Genomic DNA, 20,862 nt, shown 5'->3' with positions numbered 1-20,862 from the left:
AATTTACAGGCAGGGGGGGAAGTTGGATGGGGAGCCAGGGTAGAGTTAGTAGTGCGATCCTGAGCACTGCAGGACCTCGGGGAGGCACCGGTCTCTTTTCCACCGTGGTCCTCCCTTCTTCAGGAGGGGGCGACGGGGTCCGTGCCACCCCCCAGCTGTGTTGCACAGCATCCGCAAAGAGCCTCGGAGGGGGCTGCGGGGCTCACAGGCAATATTTTGCGGTACCGCCCAATACTTTGGGTGCTGCGTGCTGATTCCATCCGCCATCCTGTGGTGGTGAGGTGAGCCTAGGGGCCATGTGGGGGGCAGGCGGTGGTCCCTGGTCCCTGGTTCCTGCTGCAGCACCCAGCCCTGTGCCCCCCGGGAGCAATGGCCCACGTGGGGATGGATGCTAATGATGGGGAACGCAATTGCCTGCCTTTTTGCCGGTGCTGCTGTATCATCTCGATTTAAATTAGCGTGCATTAACCGCAGTTATATTTAACGCTGTCTACGTGGCTGAATTTTTAGGTTGTTAATTTTCAATTGCGAATCACTTAATCGCATCTCACTTTTTATAAATATTTGTAAAGGGAGTTAATGCTTTCTATTAGGCGAGGCATACAAAAAGCCCAAGCCCCGGCGCCCCCTTATCTCGGGGCCTCTGCCTTTGACGGCGGGTGCGTCAGAAACCAAGGTCGGCCCCGCGCCTGGGTGCAGCGCCGCGTGGAGCTGGGGCTGCCTGCGTGCTCCAGCCAGGGAAGCCATTAGGATGCGCTTGGCTGCCTGACAAACAGGAAAGCAGACGTTTATCGTCCGCAGCGTGGTGGGTGACGCAGCGAAGGCTCAGCTCTCGTGATGCCACTGTACTGCCCGCTCCTGCCGCACGCTCCGAACATAAACATGAGACGTGGAGGGCAACCTAGGGCTCCTAGCCCAGGAGGAATTATAGAGGAGCTGCTGAAATCTTCCGTGCTGCTCTCTGGGGTGTTGAAGCCCGGGACCCTGAAGCCCGTCTCCTCTTCTCACAGGGGGGTGCCCAGTGCCCAGGCGGGGCTGTGGGCAGGCCGCGCCCAGCAATAGGGATATTTGTCTTGGCAGGGCTCCTGCAGGGTTTACGTAGTGATGGATAAAGACTGAACATCTCAGCAAGCTCTTTAACCAGCCAAGTGCTCTGTAGCTGCTTGGCTTGGTCCTTAAGGTGCCCCCACAGCCCTCAGGGCTCCGCTCGACCTTTCTCACAGGTCCTGTCATCCATTTTGTTCATCCACCGGTTCTTCGGGCTGGAACGGGCTCTGCTGTGGGTGATCAGGCAGAGAGAAGGCTGGTTGCTTTTCCTGGCTTGTGACTTGGATCAGCCCTGGTTTGGGATAAGATGGGGTTTTCTATGTTTTTGTTTATTTTATGGTTCTCAGTATCCTTCTTTCCCACCAAGAGTAATATATCCTGCCTTTATTAAGAAGCGTTGGCTTTTTTCTCCATGTTTATTTTTTAAATGTTACATGCTTTGACGTCAGTGTTGGCATAGCAGGAGGTGATTTGTCCAAAGCACTGCTCTTGTTGCAGTGCTGGCTTCCCAAGGATGGGCGTATTTCCTACATAAGTACAGTCTTAGCACCCCCACCAGGGTGTTTCCAGAGAGGTGGAAGGGGAGCATCTGTATCACAGGCATTTCTCATCATGTTGTTGACTACTAATTATTTCTAAGAGGTGGCTTTTCTGGAATGCAATACTAATTTAGAGGTTATTGCATGGCTAATAGTGGTGCTTCTGTTTAAGAAGAGGAAATTCCCCCAGATGCAAATTTCCCTGGAACCTTTGGATGAGTCAGAGCACAGCATGTTAGGGCAAGGAACTGATTTTTTTTATTAGCCTAGTAATAATAATTTAGCATAGCGATGCTTATTATATTGATCATTAATAACTATTAGTCTTGTTGTTATTATTATATACTGACTGAAGGGTCTTACAAATGTGGTGTTTCTGTTTTGGACTTTGATAAATTGGCACAATTTAGTGGACTGTTAGATGCAACTCTGAGGGACTAAAAATAGGCGAGTGCCATGGAAGTCACCTCCCTTCTGATACATGGGGATGCCCCATCCCTATAGGAAGGGGTCTGAAGGCAACACACACACAGGTTTCTGGTGGTCCAAGTCACAGGCGTGACCAGCAACTCGTCATCAGAAAGACATCTGCTCCGTCAGTGCCCTTGAAGCAGTCGGTTTGTTCTGTCAAACCAATGTGGAAGACATCAGCTTGTTCAGCAGGACGGCCTGTAATATTCAGCAGGACTGTAATAATTTAAACTTCATGGATACCAAAACGAACTATAACGGGCAGCATGGCATTTTTTGCTAATCTTAGTCCTTGAAAAAGTGGGAGATGTAACCTTCCCTCTACGTTTCCTTCCTTTCTTTTCTGCTGATACACAGTTGTTTGGCCCTGAAAGGGAACCAAAACCTTGCTCTCAATGAACAAATTCTGTGTTTTGCTCCAAGCTTCTGCAGAAGAGAAATGCACTCAGTCATTGTCATGCTACTTCAGGAGCCAATGTCATAATTCACATTCCAAGGCATGTACCCACAGACCGCGAGCATTATTTTGAAGAATGGCTGCCCAGTTCCAAGCTGTGCCTCTGTGGCAGGCAAGTTTCTGTTCTGAATATGGTTTTTCTTTCCATTTTATCGTAATTATTTTCAAAGACTAAAAATGATCCTCATTCCCGTGATTTGTAGCTATCGATGTGTTGGTTGGTCCTACCATCACCCCTCACAAGCTCTGTGCTGGTTGCACTGTCCTGGGAGAGGCCTGGTCCCAGCCTTTGCAGGATGTCTGATTTCGTGTCAACAGGGAGGCCAGCTTCAGAATGTAAAAGTCATAGCTCAGGCTTGATCACTGAGCCATCACGACAGAGCCCAGAAGCCTGTCAGAGCTGGGCACAAAAGGTTTTCGGCCAGAGGAAGCAGTGGTGCAAAGATCTCCATGGGGAGGGCTGCACGGCAGGGTCAGGGAACTTTAACCTCAGGGAACGTGGACCTGCACTTCAGAAAGACTTCTCCCACGGGAGCTCCTGCCAGGACACCTTTCTGTCCCCACATCCCCACCTCTGCCAAGCGTCAGCAAGTAGAGGTTTTGGCTTGAAATGCATTAATGTGCTGTGACTGGAAAAAGCCTGTCAGGAACTGCCTTATCCTGTGTGTAGAAGGCTTTCAGGTGCTTCTGTCCCACAGCTGAGTCTAAGATCTCTCAGTTGATGATGAAGGAGCAGGAAAACTTGGAGGTCTCTGCTTGAATCAATGGGAATTGAAACCCTTGAATCAATAGGAATCGAAACCCGGGCCCCAAGCACATTCCAGCAGGGAGGGAGAAACTTTTGAAGGAGGCCTGAATTCCTATGCAGGGCCCATAGCCTGGCCTTGCAGGTTGTGTAGACACCTCTGGAAATGTTCCCATGTCTTATTCTGTCACTTTTAATCCCACAGAGTGACAACATACTGTGGCTTTGCTACAGCAGGTCCTTATGCCAGTTGGATATGGACTGAAGCCCATTTCAAGTTATGTGACCAATGTATTTATCATTAAGCTTTTAATCAAGGGATTGGGATTTGAGGATATGTAGATCTTTCTTCCATGTAGTTTGAGATGAGCTAATGCAGCTAATTCTAGCCATACAAATTATTTGGAAGTCAATAGTACTGTGTCATGTGTTGGAAATACAGGTGATTTACTTCCCAATTGAAGATCGGGATATGATAAACTCTAAAGAAACAGGAGCAAGCTAAGTGTAGTGATCTGCCTTGGGCCACATGAACTAGTCAGAGCCCTGGTTTCTTTCGTGGTGCCGTAGCTCAGTGTATGCTGCACGCACACCTTAAAGCATCCTTATGCAATGCCATAAGCAGCGAGTGTGAAGGCGTGCTCAGAGATCAGGAGATTGTGGACAGCTTAGTTTTTAAGCCCTTTTGGTGTCGCACATCTCTCATGGATGATCTTGCAGAGGGATTTGTGGGGTTCAGGAGTTCTCCGGAGACAAATTGAAAGAAAGTGCCTTTTGGATGAAGTGTTTTGCTGTCCTTTTCATAGCCTGCAAAGCGTTTGCAAAGGCAGACGGTGCTTTTTCTTCCCCTCTCTGTTCTGCTTCATCTGTTTTTCATTTATGTTGATTTATCACCACTCGTAAATCTGTAGGTATCTTTGCACAACCTGCTGGAAAGCTGCACGATGGGTGTGCTTGCCTCAGCTCTCCCCAGCCCTGCAGCTCAGTGCATCCTTGCAAAACTGTGAGCAGGGTGTGCTGGTACATGGATCGGTAGCTGAGATAGCAGGGGGGGATTTCCACATTTCAAACCCCTACTGTGTGGGTAGCCTGGCTGCCACCTCCCCTTACACAGCCACAAGGACTGATTCATCCTGCAGAGCTCTGCAGGCGAGCAGCGGGCACCCATGGGTGCTGCTGCCAAGCACAATGGACGGCATAAAAAATCTCTGCTCGGTGCCAGCAGCTCTCCACGTGTGGGCACACAGCGATGCTGTGCTCCCCCTAAATGTTTTGGAAACCTGCTCAGCTCGTGTGGTAAGCATTTACCAACAAGGCAGCCTTTAGGCTGGAGTTAGTCGGAGGGTAGACCTTTTGACCTTGCTGGGTGAAACACGCTCGGCCCCAGCTGCTGTGTGCTTGTGTGATGTGTGAGAGCCCGGGCAGCCGGGCAGCTGCTAAAACACAGCACTTTACGGCTCCGTTAGGAGAGACAACACTCGGGCAGGGAGGGGCCACTCGTACATCCCAGGGAATATTTTTACCGACAGATCTAGCACAGCCCCAAAGCTTATGAACTGTGAAATAAGATTTCTCGTAGGGAAGGAAGCGCCAGCCCTAACCGAATTGTCCAAGTCCTTTGTGCAGCTTTAAATCACTCCCCCCCAGGACACTCTGACTGCTGTCTTATGGCAGCAGAGGCTCATTGGGTAAAGCAGGAGCTTGCTGGGATGAAGGGAGCAGGCACTGATCCGCAGCTGCTCAGCAAATGACCGCACGTTTGGACACGATGGGCGTCCTGCCGAAGATCGGGTTTGCGTACGTAAGAGCAAAATGGTGCAGAGCTCTTTTTCAGCAAAGACAAGGGCGTTTGTCACTTGCGGGAGCCTGCATGCTGGATTACTTGATGAATGTTATAACATTTACAGATAGAGAAAAACCAACACTGAATGGCTTTTGCCCAACATAAGGCCGGTTGGGCACTTGGCAGTTACATCGCCACACAGCCTGGCCAAGAATTAAATCAATGTTAAGCCTCTCCTGCTCTCAAATATCCAATGAGTTTATTGGAATTTTTCATGGGGTTGATGGATTTTTTTTTTCACCTTTCCCAAAGTTTTTGAAAATTGCTTTCTAGCTGATAAGAAAACGTGTATGCTCTTAACAGAGCTGTTATACTTTTGTGTTTAAAAAAAAAAAAAAAAAGGTACACCACTCAAGAAACTTGAGCTTTTCTGCTTGAAATCTTGTTTCTGCTACTGTTGCTGATCAAAAATACTGTGTGCCTTAGAAGAGGAAAATTTTGGCATGGTAATAGGTACAGAGAGTAATTCATTGAATTAATGGAAATTTTACGTTGTACTAGAAATATTCAGCGTGACTCTTAGGCTGAAGGACTGATTTTAGGAAGTCTGCCGGGCCAGAGGAGAGGCAGCCCAGAGCATCTCTGTCACGCGGTGGCACTTGGAGCGCCCTGCTGCTGGGATGTGTGCTGGTACGTAATCACATCCTCCTTAAAACAGCTTGCAGAAGGCTGCTGCTTTGTTAAAAGCCTCTCCCCCTTGGCAGCAGCTGTGCCCAGCTCCTCCTTCTGTCCATTTAACAGTCAGGGTCACACGGACCGATTTGAAGAGAAACCCCTCCTCAGGCATTCCTTGCAACCAGCCTTGTTCGTGTTGCACTTGGCCTCTGCTTTCAGTGGAGGGGTTTGCTGCAGGGAAAGGTGTCTCTGGCTCTGCCCCCTGATTTCTTCCCTTCTGGATGACAATCATTTGACATCCCTGGAGCTGTCCCGGTGGGCCAGGCAGGGCTTGGATGGGTTGGAGCAAACGCTGATGCCTGAGCATCCTCCCTGAGCATCCTGCTGAGTGAGCCGCAGGGAAGGCCGGCATCTCCTTTGCTGTTAGATTGGTGCATCCAGAGGGTTTTGGAGAGGCCCCACCACAAAAACCTCTCTTTTCATTTTAATCCATCGGCCTGGAGAGGGTAAGTGAGGCTCAGCTGCTTTCTGGCAATCCGTTTTTTGGCTGCAGTCCCTGAAAGAAGGGATTGCCTGTGCGCATCAAGTGCCCCCCCCCCTGCAGTAAGAGCGTGCAGTGAGCAGGGCAGGGCGAGGCACGGCCATTGCAGAGCCCTTCCAAATAGGAGACAGCCCTGTAATGACCCCCCTGCCTCACCACAAGCTGGAAACCAACAGCATTGTAAAACTAACAAAATTGCAGGAAGGAAAACATGCTCCCGTCCATGCTGGGGCCGTGCTGATGCTGCCCAGCCCCTTACAGGCAGCCCCAAGAGGTGGGTACCCCCTGGGACACTGTCCTTGCTTCCTTTTCCTCTCATTTCAAATCCCAAGACAGCTGGCGGTCCTCGAGTTGTAATTTGCTGCAGAGAGGATTAGCATGATGCCTGGGGTATTAGTGACTTAAGCTACGCAGACGGCTTAATGTCCTTCACGTTCCCAATTGAACAGGGAGCTCGGCATCCTGCCTTCATGCAGGGACAGAGCCTTCAGCTGTGGTTCAGAGACACCACCAGAGCTGGGGGCTTTCAGGACCAGCTTCCCTTCCTTGCTCGTACAGAAGAATACTTCCTCAAGCATCAGCATCGTTTGTGGGAAAAGGATGCTACGGGTCGATCAGGGCTGTTCAGGGTGCGGGTTTGTCCTGCCTCGTGTCGCTCTCTCCTAGAGCAGTGGTTTTCTGATAAGAAGTGGAGGGCCTCCATGCAGTGAATCACTTTGGGGGCCACATGTTTTCCAGCTGGAGCACTCGGTGGTGCCGGATACCACAGTTACTAGCACGCCTTGACTGAGAGATTAATTATTAATTGAAGGGGTCTTATGAATTTTTCAGTATTTTCTCTGATTGTGCATTACAAAGTGAAACCATCTTTCCTTAGACAAAGATCTCTCCTAAAGCCCTGCATCAAAGCTGCAAAGTTGTCACCCGTATTGTGATCTTGTTCAGCCTTCACATCCGGCGTGTTTGCTTTGAAATATTTAATCTACCGTTTGCTGAGCTACATAGCTCCCGGCGTGTCAAAGGACGAGAGCCCTGAAGCTTTCTCCTGGTGGCTTTTGGCACCAGTAGCCATGCACAACACAGCTATCGGGCTGTGTTTCGGGTGGGTGGGTGACCACACCAGTGCTTCAGAGGCTTTCCAGGAGCTCAGCATCTTAGGGGATGCATTTTTGGGGTTATTAAATCAACGCACTGGAAAATCAGCGCGACCACTGAGCCAGTTTTAGTTTATTATTTTAGGAGGACTTAAGCTGCAGGTTCAGCTCTCTGTGTCAGTAACCTTCACTTATTTCAGCTGGACCGGGTTTGGCAAAGCCCAACTCCGCACCAGCACCAGGGCAGTGCTGGGTGCCAGCAGGGCTTGGCCAGGACACAGACGGGTCAGGCACCTAGAAAATTGAGGTGGATTTATTTCTGTTCCCCAAGTGGCGCAGAGCAGGTTCCTACAACTCGACGTATGTGTTGCCAGTGGATTTAAAGCGTGGTTTTCCATCACAGTGTTGCAACTGGTTTGTGCTCTGCAGAGGCAGCGTAACTGCCTCTAAGGGAGGGGAAATACTTTCCAACGGGCCCCAGCAATCGGGACTTGGTGACATTTGCCCCCGGTGCCGGGAACTGGTGTTAGCATTAGCAGTGACTGGCAGGGAGGGATTAGACCGTTGAGTGGTCCCGGTGGTTTCTGGCTCCTCTCCCGTGGCTGGTGACAATGACGCCGACAATGCCTGTCACTCGGGCGGCGCGTGGTGTAAATGCCAGGCTAATCGCTGCGCGTCGTGCCTGCGCGCTGCATCCCGTCCTTATCAGTCCTTGTAGCTTACAACAAACTTCTTTCCGTCGGCGCTGTTCACTGCGATGGCTTAAAACTCAGAAGCTTCGTGGTGCTGAGAGCGCAGTGTTTTGGTCTGCTCCCCTAATGCTTGTAAAACTCGCACGCTGTGTTAAAAGTGTTGGGTGAGAGCCCCACCAGTGCACACTCGGGGGCATGGACCCGTTCCGCTGCCCCAGCATCACTTTTGGAGCCAGGGGTTTGTAGTGGCTCGGCTTTAAGGAGCAGTAATTCGAAGGCTTTTTTGGGGGCGAGCCAGGGCCGTGGCTTTAAAACTCCCGGGGCTCAGTGCTCCAGGGAGGTGAGGGGAAGCACACGGTTTAGGCAGGGATGGGGTAGGGGTGGTGCATCTTATTGCAGATCTTACGTCTTGGTTAGGCTGTTTGGTTTCCCTTCTCCACCTTTAAAAGGAGCAGAGAGGTTACCTGCTGTCCCTTCAGGGTACCGCGAGGAGAAGTCTTTGTTTCAGAGGGGAGGAAGCCTAGGGGTACATACGGACGCCTGGTTTTACTGCCATGCATTCAAAATCACATCATGAGCATCTTCAACTTGTTTCATGTTACTAGTGCCCATTAAAATTTATTCCCGATTAGCAGTTTATATGTAAGAAATTGTCTTTTGCAAGATCTTTTTCTTGCAGTTGAGCAGTCATCGTGTGGTTAAAAGCAGGCATATGCCCTGCGATGCGTTCAGTGACAGACTAGCTGTGATTCTGGGAGGTTTTGGGCTCCGCTCAGAATCTAATCTGCATAATTTTATTTTATTTTTATTGTTTTACTTTAACAACTGTTACACCAACGTAGATAATCTCTGCAGGGCAAGCAGAGAGAAATAATATTGTATGCGGGTAGACGTATGAAAACATCTAATTTACCAGCAGGCAGTTGGGTAATGATCAGTTGAGAATTGCAAATTATGTACGTCATATATTTGTGACATGCTGCTGAAGAAAAGCCCGGTGCATATGACAAATCATATGTATACTGAAATTTATAACACTTTTCACATTTAATTGACTGGGGCAACCTTATGATTTATATCTTTGCTTTATTCATAGCATACCCATAACATAGTCATAATGCGGAACGAAACTAATTCAATTTCTCCTTGACTTTGTAAATCATTTATATATTTGGCTGTCAAGTATTTGAATATGAAGTGGGCATGCATACGGCAGAAAATAAATAGCTGATTCTCTAGTTAAGAAACTGAGTTTTAATGATGTTAGGGTCGACGTTGCCCTCCTTGGACGTTTGGTATTGCTTAGATAGCCTGGATTACATTTGCCCCTTGCCTTATTTCACAAGCAGAGCATGTTTTATGGGCACCAGCCCTGCTCTCTTAATGGCCCTACGTAGCGTTATGACTGCATAAAACCTCCTCAGCTTGCTTTGATGTCAGCAGGAGCAGCGAGTGACTGAGCTGCTGCCTCTGCTGCTCCTCGTCACGAGAGGTCTGCTCGAACTTGCCAGGACCATACACGCCGACTGCAGGCGGGGGCTGTCTCGTTAGTCCCGCTCGTTGTGTAACAAGGAGGAGATGCTCTGATGAGTTTTTGCCGTGGAGCTGTTACGAGGAGCCATCGAAAACGCAGCCTGGCAATGCTCTTTGTTTCTTTTAAGCACTGGGTTAGCGGGCTTGGCTGCATCAGTGCGTTGGGAAGCTCGGCAGCGTGCAGCTCTGGAGAGGAACGCCTTCTCCTCTGGACCACCGCTGAGCAGGTGCCAGGGCTGTTTGTTGCCTCCCAGGAAAAATAATCTTCTGCAGTCAGATCTCTCCACGACACAGTTTTTGACACCTGTAGCATCGCTAGAAAACATCTGCAAGACCAAGATAGTGCGGGAAGTGTGAGACAGTGTGCTGGCTCATTAGCATACCGCAACAACATCTCTCCTCCTGCAGCATCCTTGGTTTCTAAATTTAGCCTGGGAGTTATTTTGGGTAATGTGCGATTAGCCTCAATTACTGCGGCTCAGATGGAATTCAAATAGTGCCCCCTTTTTCAGAGCTGCAGAGCCATGGAAATCTGGGATTGTGCATTTCCTACCCTTCATTAAGCAGCTCTGAGATGCTCGCACATCAGGGGAAGTCAGTTGCGTGATGCTTTTGCTCGTGGAGGAATTACTGGCGGAATTAATCCCAAAAGGTGCTGGTAGTTCCTGGCTCCATGCTGCTCTTGGGATCAGGAGTATAAAGATGAAGACAGCAGGTTAGGAAGTGCATACAGTGCAGCTGGAGTGAGCGAGATCTGGGTGGCCAAGCCAGAGATCATTGAAGCTTCGGTGGAATTTGGATCAGGGTCTAAAACCATGTAGCTTTCCAGCTCGAATTAAAGCTGTAACAGAGGCTTTCAACAACTAATCAAAAATATATTTTCCCTCACTCTCAGCCATAACGAATGTCAGCTCTCTGGAAAATCAGCTGTGGTGAAGCAGCATGCGAATGTCCTCCTGCAGACATGCAGGTCTCCACAGACAGCCGAGAAGTGCCGTGGACAGCTGCGGGTCTGGGGGGAATCGAGGTATTTTGGCACGTGCTTGGGAACCTCAGACGGAAGAGCTCGTAACTCGCCAGGCCGAGAACCGAAACTTCTGTCATTGCTGTGGCCGTAACTTTGCAGACTGCACTGCAGCAGCCCGGCGTCTGTTCTGTCAAGCAGCTTGTCTCCGGAGGAAGATAAAATGCAGGGAGGTGGTGAGAGCGACCCCAGGCCAGTGTATAAACCTCGTGTATGTGTGGCCGTCACTGGAGAGCCAGCACACAGCAGCCTGTGGCTGTTTTGTGTGCCGGTAGCCAGAAAGGGTCAGTCCTGTGAAACCACGGGGGGATCCCCTCAAAGCCCGCGGCTGCTCCAGGCACAGGTCAGGAGGCCGCTGTCTGTAGGCAGGATTTTAAAAAGGGGCAGAGATGAACTTGGAGCTTTCAGAAAGTGATTCGTGGGGGCTGACCTTGGGTCTGTGAGTGGCCTGTCTCCTCCAGAAGGAGCCAGCAAGCGGCGCTTGGTTTGGGAGCCAGCCCTCCCTCGTGGAGTCGTGGTTTGCAAGAAGAGGTGAACCAAATCGGTGAGGTTTCGCACCAAGCTGAGCGTGGTTTTGCAGCTCCCGGGTGGAGCAGTGCCGTGACTGCCCTGCTGCCAGCTGCTGCTGTACTTTTCTAGCCCTGTGCTGTGGCCAAAATTACCCTGAAGGGGTCTAGAGACTGCTTGGAGTGGAAAGCCGCTATAAAATTGCTGCTTCATTACAACAGCTCTCGTCTTCTTTGGGGTTTGGTTTTGATTTTGTGCATTTTTGTTGTTCTGTAATTTATGTCTGTGCGTTCCCACTAAAAATAACGTACCTATCAGCGAGTCCTACCAGTGGCAAGCTGCTTGCCGCAGTCACCTGTGCCTTACCCGTGTGCTGCAATTGCCAGCTTAGCGGGCAGAAACAACTTCTTGCCCTTAGAGGACGTCTCAGGGCCAGGCAGATGCCAAACACCAAACCACGGGGCTGTGTGCGGCGTTGCGAAGGTCTCTGCTGAAGGCTGGGTGCATGAATCGGCTGCTGGCGCGTGGCTGTAGCAACGGGGAGGAAAGGGGAAAGAAGACAAGCAAATGCTGTTCATTTCACGCTCAGTTTTTTCTGGCTGTTTCTGTCTTTTTCTGGATGCTAGGCGGGGGCAGGAGGGGGTCTGGTTGTTGTGGTGTGTCCTGTCCCCAGGGGCTGCAGCTGCCCCAGCACCAGGGCATCGCTGCTGAGTCGCTGCGAGACTGCTCCTCGGTCCCGATTCCTAGCCAGAGTACTTTATCACAGTTGCTTCGTGTAATCCTTAGTAAGAAAGGGAAGAAATGAGGGGAATTAACCTTGAAGAAGAAAAAAAGGTAAGTCCTCACTCAGGTAGGCTGGGGGCTTCCTGGCTGAAGGGCTGGTCTCGTGGTCGAGGGCTTCCACCCCTCGGTCACCACTGCGTAATTCCCAGCTCTGGTGAACCAGCTCACAGGGGGCACCTCGAGGCATTCACAGCACCACAAGTAACGGGAGACACTGAGCAGCTCCTGAAGGTGCTGCATGGGTTGACTTTCTAACCTTGATTTGTTTTTTGTTGTTTTTGTACAGCTGGACAACCCGGACGAGCAAGCGGCACAGATCAGACGCGAGTTAGATGGGCGTCTTCAAATGGCAGAGCAAATTGCCAAGGTAAAATAAAAAATCTTCTCTACTAACGAGCACACAAGTCATCTGTTGTTAGTTTCCAGGTCCTGTCGTTCCCTCACGTTTCTTTTCCCAATAGTCACCAGTTCAATATGAGCATTTCCTTAACTGTAAAGAAAGAACAATTGCAGATGCTGCTGTTCTGTGACTTTGCCGGAATGTCCCTGATGAGCTGGGCCGGTTCAGGTGTCTGCAAAATGTTTAGGTGCCTGATGAGTCCTCAGCAGTGGGGAAGAAAACGTCCTTAACTGCGGCAGCTAGATCTGCAAGTGCACGTCTGAGCCCTGTTTGTCGAATTTATCTGCTGAGCAACAAGGATGGTGATGGCATGCAACGGGAAGCCAGGAACTGCACTACAGGGGTTTGTGCTGTTCAGTGGGCTGCTGGGAGCCACGGTCCCCTGCCTGCGGGTAGATACTGCCTCACGCCAGGTTTGCTGTCCCAGAGGTGTGCACGTTTTGCATGAGAACATTCAGGCCAGCATTGCCCCCCTATGGGCATCACTGTCACCTAGAGCAGCAGACGGGGGAGCTCCAAACAGTTTTTGTAACCAAGCACTCAGCAAAACTGCCCAGGGACCCTTCTGTAAGGAGACATCTCCCTTGTAGCAAATTGCACCCTCACATGGCGCAGATTTACCTGGCCTCCGATAGACCACATGCAGAGAGAAATCCTGGATCCTGTTGACATCAGCATGGCCAAGATTTTATCCTCGCCTCTAATCAGATGCTCTGAGTCACAGATAAAGCCCTAATGGGGCTGAAGACGTTGGGAGTGATCTATCTGGCTTCTTGATAATTGAGAAACTATTCCCAGAAGGAAAGCAAAAAAGGTCTAACCCAGGCTGGGGACCTGCTTTCCAGCAGGCAGCCTCCCTGCACACTCTGTGAGGAGCTGAGCCCAAGTGCTGAGGCTTTTATGGGCAAAGTAATATCAGAGCTGTTTGCGACCTCACTGAAATCACCGAGTGTAAAAAGCACAGCGCATTCATTTACGGCCAGGTGTTAGCAAGGATGCCCGTGGCACCTGCTTGCTCACTCCCCACTGACACTTAGAGAGCTGCTGGGGAGGCGGGTTCTGGTTTATCCCCACCTCACTGATAAATGCAGCAAGGCAGCCAAATGATGGCACGGCAAAGAAGCAAAGTAACTGCAGCTCCTTTCCTTTGTTCGGCACTTGGCCCCCTGCCATTTTATTTTCAAGAAAATCTACAGGATTTTTTATTTGCAGTGAAATGTAAAGCCCCCGCGTGGTGCACTACTGCTCTGATTCTGAGATGGGCGGCCAGGCACCGGGTGCCAAAATGAGATCTCCTGATTTTGTTGTTTGATTTTCTCTTTATGGCATGTGGGACGACAGTACGTATGGTTCAGCAGCAGCCAGCAAGGGCTGCAGCTTCGTGAATTATTTTTGCAAACAAGGATTTGCCATTTCCACTCTCCCCCAAGGATGCTGAGAACAAACCATGCCACTGCTGGCCTTGCGAGAGGCAGTCACGAGAAAGTCCTGAACACAACCTGACATTTCCCAGTGCAGAACTCAACCTTCAAAATACAGCGGTGCCGCCTGGGGGGAGGTTTGAGGTAAACACAGCCTACCTCTCATCCATTTGGCAGGTAATGGTATTTATTCTCATTCACATTGCTGCTGCGGGCCCTCTCTCCCGAATGTCAGATCCCGCCAGCACCTGCCTACGAGAATCCTTGTTCTTTCAGACCCACGGACGCTGCCTTTCAGAGGCATCCAAATGACCTTTGAGTCCTTCTCTGTATCCTCCTCCCTGGGCCGGGCAGCTTTCTTTCTAGCAGAGGGTAGGCTCTCAGTTCGGTTCTGCGAAAGGACAGCATTTGCAATTTTATCTCCACTTCACAGCTTTTACTGCAGGTTTGCTGCACGGGGAGACTTGCAGGGCTCACTGAACCGACACTGAGGTGGCCCACACACACGTGCGCGCACACACACACACACAGCCGTGAGCCTGAGAGCTTGAGGATCGTGCCCGAAGCTAAGCAGATGTTGTAAAGCTGAATCCGGACAGGCTTTTCACTCTGCGTGTTGTACTGTTCCAGTAGCTAAACGGAAGCAGACTTGCAGCTGACAGCTCAGTGATGCCAAGGACGAGGTTCCTTTTTCTCTGCAGCCTCCTGTGCGCCACTGTCCTGTGGTGCCTTTCCCACCCAGCCACCTGGCCTCGAGGGCAAGAAGGAGCACATGTTGGGGCAACTAAATGAGACCTTGTGATGGCACCTGAGCAATATGTCCATCTGTGGCTGGACCCACTCTGCTGCAGCCTGCTGGACTGGTTATTCCTTGCACTATCTTAACTCTTTCACCCACATTCGTCCCCATTTCTGGGCCTCTCCCTTCTCCAAGTACGTGTAGAGGTGACTGACGTTCTTTTTTTGCCTTTGTCTGCATCCCTTGATCATACCTTCTTCCAGACTTCCCTCAGCTCCACCCCTGGTTAGCTGCGTAACTTGGTACCACCCCTGCATCTCTGCATTTCCCTCATCAGACCCAATCCCCGGTGAACTGTTAGGCACCACTTCAAGCTACCTGGTTTTAGCCTTGGTACGAGAAGCTGCTGGTAGCACGCAGAGAAATGTCAGTCCTTGCTGCATTGGTGAAGAGGTTTGTGGGGGCTGTGCCAAAACTGAGTCCCTGGAGAGACTGGTAGCAGCAGGGTGAGAAAGCAATCATGTTTGAACATCATTGCTTCAGCAGTAGTCCTCAAAACCTAAACCAGTGGTGTGTTTGCTTTGTTTTTTCTTTTCCTAGAAGTGGCTTGCACCTTTTGTAATGCATATGCAGTAACACAGACCGATCAGGTAGTCTCTTACACAAGGTCTAATTTACATGAGAGAATTGCTTCCTGAGATTGAGGCTTGAAGCGTGAGACTGTATTTTAACTGCTTGGTGGGAGTGCAGCCGTGAGTGGGGCTTCTAACGGGTAAGCTGCTGAGGGTTGATGCAAGGACCAGTGCCGTGGAGTATTTTTTTCAGCAGCCTTATGACAGTCTTGTGGAAAAAACGTGACCTTGTTTTCTTCTCTAGCATACACTTTACGAACTGCTTTTTTTATGAATTGCCACTGAGAAGATACTTTGCATGTCGCATCAAGTTCTGAGGCTGCAGATGCTGCTTCGCTGTCGTACACCTGGTGCAGTCTGTCGTCACCCGCTGCGAGGTGTTCAGAGCCTGGGGAGGCTCAGGGATGGGCAGACCTGTCAGATGGCGTAGGGCTTAGACCAGTGCTCCTAATGGAGCTGGAGCACAGGAAGCAATTCAAAGCTGAGAACATGTTTTGAGGAACATCACATTTTGCTCTCAGTGTCAGCCTGGTTCTAATGTTTAAACATCCAGTGTAGTCCTATTAGTGACGTTTGGAGGGTGTTTTACCCCTCCTTGCAGTTGGGACTATGCCTTCCAGCCCACACATTGTCGATTTTGCCTTCTTAGGCTCCTCTCACCTCTAGAAAACCAATGGAACAACTGCTCAGAAATGTTTTTACAAAGAGCTGGGGCATCTGAGAGACTGGGAAACAAGTCCCAGAACACCAGCACTCTTTGACTCGTTAGTAAATTGCTGTTGGTCACAAAGCCCAGCTGAGAAACCTGGGGTTTTCATGATTGTGAATTAACTTATATGAAGGAGGCCACATGCAGACAGAAAAGAAATGAAATGCAAGTGCATGCAAGAAACAGTAAAGTTGGACAAGTACCAAGCAGTAATTCTTTGGGAAGCTGACAATAATGGTTCTGCATTACACAGGGGGAAGCTGCAATTTCTCAGCTGGTTTGTGGGCGTTCCCTGCCCGCAGACCTCTCTGCAGATGCTCCTGGGGGATTCTCCCAGTGCAGCAAGTGGTTGCTGCTCGTCACCACAACTCATTCTCTTGCTTCTGTTTTTGAATCCAAGGAGCGCAAGTTTCCAAAGTTTGTGTCCAAAGAAATGGAGAACATGTACATCGAGGAGCTGAAGTCGTCCGTCAATCTCCTGATGGCAAACTTAGAGAGCATGCCTGTGTCTAAAGGAGGCTCCGAGTTCAAGCTGCAGAAGCTGAAACGTAGCCACAACACCTCAATAATTGACATGGGAGAAGAAAACGAGAACCAGCTTTCCAAGTCGGACGTGGTGTTGTCGTTCTCCCTGGAGGTAAGCTTTGTGCTGTCTCTGCTCCAGCAGACAGCGTGCAGAGCTGGGAATAAAAATCTCAGCAGCAAGCTTCTGCTGGGTTCAAGCATAACAGTTAGGTGGAGAGAGGTCAGTAGAAGTCTTATTCTGATCTCCGTGAGGAACAGCTCCTCTCTGAGTTACCAGAAGCTTTGCCTGTGGTCAAGCACTATGTCCTTTCTGTTTTCTTACCATCTTGTTGGAAAAAACAGTGTAAGATAAACCATCTGGAATTTCCTATTGATGTACATCAGGTGGCTTGGAAATCTGTGTATTTAACCAGCCTCTTCTTAAGGCTTGATTCTGAGCGTACCACAAAACCCATCTCCTGTATTGCCTCTGAAACCACCACAGTAATGCAAGGTTTGGTCTGGACTCTAATTTTTATGTGCTCACACTTGCCTGGCTACTTCACAGTTTGTTTTCTGCAACACTAAGGGAACAAAACCAGACCTTCAGGCTGGCAAGTCTGCCTGCATAACATTACAGAGGTTCCTCATTGGCACGTCTAGTTCCCGATGTACTGAAACGCACTGTAAATGTCAGTGTTTAATTATTGCCACTTAGAGGTGTCACTTTATTTCTCTGCACGCCGTGCTTTCTCTTTGGAGAATTGTTAAAAATTGCTGGGCTTTGAATGCACCCAACAGATTGTGGGGAAGTGCTGGGCTTTGCTGGCTCGCTGTTTGCTTTGTGTCGAGCACTGAGTTCCTGCTTTCAGGGGTTTGTCCGTGCACCCAGGGGAAGGCAGGGTGCTGCAGGGACCCACGTTACATCCAAACAGGCTGTGTCAGCCCTGGAAGCCCTGCTGCTGCCGTGGCTCTTTTCAGCTGGGTTAATTGTTCTCTGCAAACATCTTGGTAGTCTAGGAAAGCCATTTACTCCATGGAGTCATCAGCGTTTCAGACACACCCATACAGAGTTGTTGACTGTCAATGAGTGGGTTTGTTACGTTGTCAAAACAACTATTAGGATGGGGTCAAAAATGTAGGATGCAGGGAAGTCAGAAAATTCTATTTTTGTGTAGTTTCCTGTTTATTTCCCTCCCTAAGAAGTCTCTTGTTATATATATTGTGCCAATGCAAAACTTATAATGCTGGTTGTCCAGATTCAGTTTAACTCGGTAGATGTCTGAAACCATCCCTATAATACTCAGCTCAGTCTCACTATAAATAGAGCTGTGAACCCAGAGACAGTGCCTTCAGTGGCAGCATCAAATAAAGCCTGACTTCTGAGTGTCTCCATACGGAGGGAACGATCACAAAGCCCTAGACCTCTCTGTACGAAAAGCCTGTGCAGTGCGTATAGCCATACAAAAAGGGACTTGTCCTTGCAATGGGATGTCTGAAACACTTTGCTCCAGCCGAACCCCATCTGGTGGGAAGCAGGAGCTCAGTGAAGCACTGACTTCAGGAGCTGGCAGGTCTCTTCACTGCTCTGTGCACGAAACTCTTGCTGCAAGAGTTTTTGCTCATCAGATGGTTGGTGGAGTTCTGTGTTCTGTTCGGTGCCAGGGCACATCAGACAACCTGAGGAGAGGAGTTTTAAATCCTGTGTATGTATTTCATAGATAGCTGTAATAATGCATGAACAGCAACTCCCACAGTGTTTCCTGAAGAAATGTTTAAGGTACGTGGTTAACAAGGTTAACCACCTTTAAAGTAGAGAAGGTAATTTCCTGCAAGAACTTTGATGGCAATTTCTTAATCTTGAAAGTAGGCTTTTGGAACAGAGTGGGTGGCTGTATGTTTCGGTGGTTTGTTTTTCTGGATTTCACGTATTAAGGCACTTTCAGGTGGTTCAGGACCATGTCTATGAGGCCCATCTCCCAGTACAGCCCTGGGTACCCGAGGGCTTTATCAGGGCCATGTGCAGGGAGCAGGAGTCCTGCTGGTCTCCCTGGTGGCCATGGTCACCATCCTGCCCACCCGGCAGCACTTGGAGGACCCCAGCACTGGCCAACCCCTCGGGATCAGCAGCCAGAGCGGGGTCTGAAGGAGGCTGCTCCTCTTCCACCGCCTTTTTTTGCCCCGCAGGTCGTCATCATGGAGGTGCAGGGGCTGAAGTCGCTGGCCCCCAACCGTATCGTGTACTGCACCATGGAAGTGGAAGGTGGGGAGAAGCTGCAGACTGACCAGGCTGAAGCCTCAAAGCCGACGTAAGTCTCGTTTTGCCTTTTGCTCTCTCCACCATGCTCTTCTCAACCAAGTTACTGCTGCTTTGAGTAGCTACAGATAACTGGCTCCTGCTTGGTGAGGCCAGAGTGGTCTGTGAGAACTTGTGGTGAGGGCTTCCTCCTGCGGAGGAGAAACGCCTTCCACATACACAGAGCATCACCCCGCGACTAAGAATGGCACATAAGCCCTGATTGAGAGGGGAAAAAAAGTGTTAATGACAGGCTTATGTCTCCTTGTAGCCATAGAGACATAAATTTGTGCCTATACGTAAGTACTTTGCTAAATAGGGATGGAGTTAAGCAGCTGCTTAGATAAATGCTTGTCTGAGTGTCCATCTGAACTGGTGCCGTCAGGTGTGGGTACATAATCTCCTCCTCCCTGGCAGGGTTTTAGCAGTCCTACAAGGAGGGGGAACGGCTGGCAGAGACATGCTCTGGTAGCCCCAGCCAGAGGTGGGACAGAAGAGGAGGGGAAGGCTCCAAGTTGCTTGGTCAAAGCTTTATCTGAGGCCACGTTGTCTGGGTTCAGTTCAAGGGTAGAGTGTTGTTCTGTCCTCTTTGACTTGGACCCCAAATGCCCTGCTGCAGCCCAACACGTTGCTTTTCCTGTCTTCTCCAGTTGTTGCATTAGACTGCTAGTGGTCATTAATCTTTGTTAGTTTGGAAGGAGAAGATCATGAACGGCTTATTTCCTTTCTGGTTTGGTAGATTAGTGACTTGCAGCACTCTTCACATGGATGTGAGACCATTTTCCTCTGGTTCACTGCAAAGATTTCACACCCTAATGAAATTCTCAGTGCACATCCTCACAGCGTATAACTCCTGGGGTGACATAAAGCATCTTCCAGAGATGCCAAGTGGTGCAGCGGGGCTGCTGTTGGGATGTTCCCTCTCTGGTCCCATGTCCCATCTCCTCTGAGGGACAAGTCCCCAAGCGGCGTTTCCCCAGGAGCTTCCCAAGCTTGTGGGAGGGAAGCTGAGAACCGGCTGAACCTGCACAGTTGCATCATGTGCAAGTGCACGAGCGCTGCATGCGAATGGCTCGAGACCAGTGCTCTCAAGGAGGTGTCAGCTAACGTCTTCCATCAGCTGCTGTCCTCCCGCGGAGGCACACAAAATGCTGATGCCTTGCACCCTGCACTGCACCGGCAGAATAGGAATCTGCTGTAAGCAATTTAAAAACAATATTCCCAATCAGGGGAAGTGCTGCAGCCTGCCTTACTTTTCAAAATGCTCTAAAATCTGCTTCGGAGAAGGAAGTAGGAGAGCTGTACATGGAAGAAAATTTCCATAAGAACCTGCAGTTGTCACTATTTTAGGTATTTTTATTGCTTCAGTAGGGAAAGTTGGGCTCTATTTAGGGGAAATTACTGTTACCCATATTGAATAGTGTACTTCTGCTGGGTTACGTGCACTTGTTTAGCCTGGTGTGCTCATTCTACTTTTGCTCAAAGGATCCGTCCTTACTCAAGCCTTCTTGCTGTAAGCGATAGATCTGTATACACAAGTGTTGTTTGGAAAATAAGGGATGCAGGAGTGAGCTCTTTAATTGAATGGCTCTTCTTATCATAATGAAATGTACAGTGTCTGGGCAGAAAGCCATCAGCCCTGAGGAACATGCAGCCAACATACTACGGCGTGGTACAAGTTACGTCAGTGTATCACACTCATCCTCTTAGCGCTGGCTTCCCACAGAGGTGCGAGTCAGGTCTGAAGTCTTCTAGGTTGCCCCACACTTGGGCCAATATATAAGAAAAATCCTCGAAAGGGCTTGACGGTTCCATTCCTTGAAGGTTCTGGGACGTTTTACTTCCAAAATTAAAGGCCACCCAAGCCAAAAATTCTGGAAAAACCTTCCACGGAAACCAGAGACCATCACAGAAAACCTTGACTTTTTTCTTGTCTGCATCAGAAGTACGTGTCCTCTGCCAGACACAACAGCCCAGACGGGGAGCACCAAGGCCTCGTGAAAGCAATTTATTGCACTTACCTTCTCCTCTTCTGACAAGACGGAAGGAGAGAACGAACGAGATGTGACACGTTTGTCATGTTGCTTAATACGTGACTTGGAGGCCCTCAGGTGTTGCGGTGATGAGGCAGTGATAGAAGCAGCTCAGAAAAGTCCTTGGTGCATTTTGGAGCTGCGCTGTGTTGCAGGCTTGAGAAGTGTCTCTCAGATGCCAACGTCGCTCTCACTGAGGTCATTCACAGCACATCTGCTCGGGTACTTTTTGTTGTG

The 20,862-nt window shown here is 49.7% G+C and overlaps 1 protein-coding gene across 12 annotated transcripts in view; it reads left to right on the top strand.

The window, feature by feature from the left end:
* The window catches only part of CADPS (calcium dependent secretion activator), a 203,115-nt gene that overhangs the window by 58,518 nt on the left and 123,735 nt on the right, over positions 1-20,862 (top strand). For all 12 annotated transcript variants that reach the window (XM_040569331.1, XM_040569338.1, XM_040569336.1 and 9 more), the window contains exons 4-6: positions 12,178-12,258; positions 16,193-16,429; positions 18,484-18,605. In XM_040569331.1, the coding sequence (XP_040425265.1) occupies positions 12,178-12,258; positions 16,193-16,429; positions 18,484-18,605 (440 nt within the window). The remainder of the gene's footprint in view (positions 1-12,177; positions 12,259-16,192; positions 16,430-18,483; positions 18,606-20,862) is intronic.

Source organism: Cygnus olor, chromosome 10 (genome assembly GCF_009769625.2).
Source record: "Cygnus olor isolate bCygOlo1 chromosome 10, bCygOlo1.pri.v2, whole genome shotgun sequence".
Classification (NCBI taxonomy): domain Eukaryota; kingdom Metazoa; phylum Chordata; class Aves; order Anseriformes; family Anatidae; genus Cygnus; species Cygnus olor.
The sequence above is the reverse complement of the archived record's forward strand: the minus strand, read 5'-3'. Positions and strand labels throughout refer to the sequence as shown.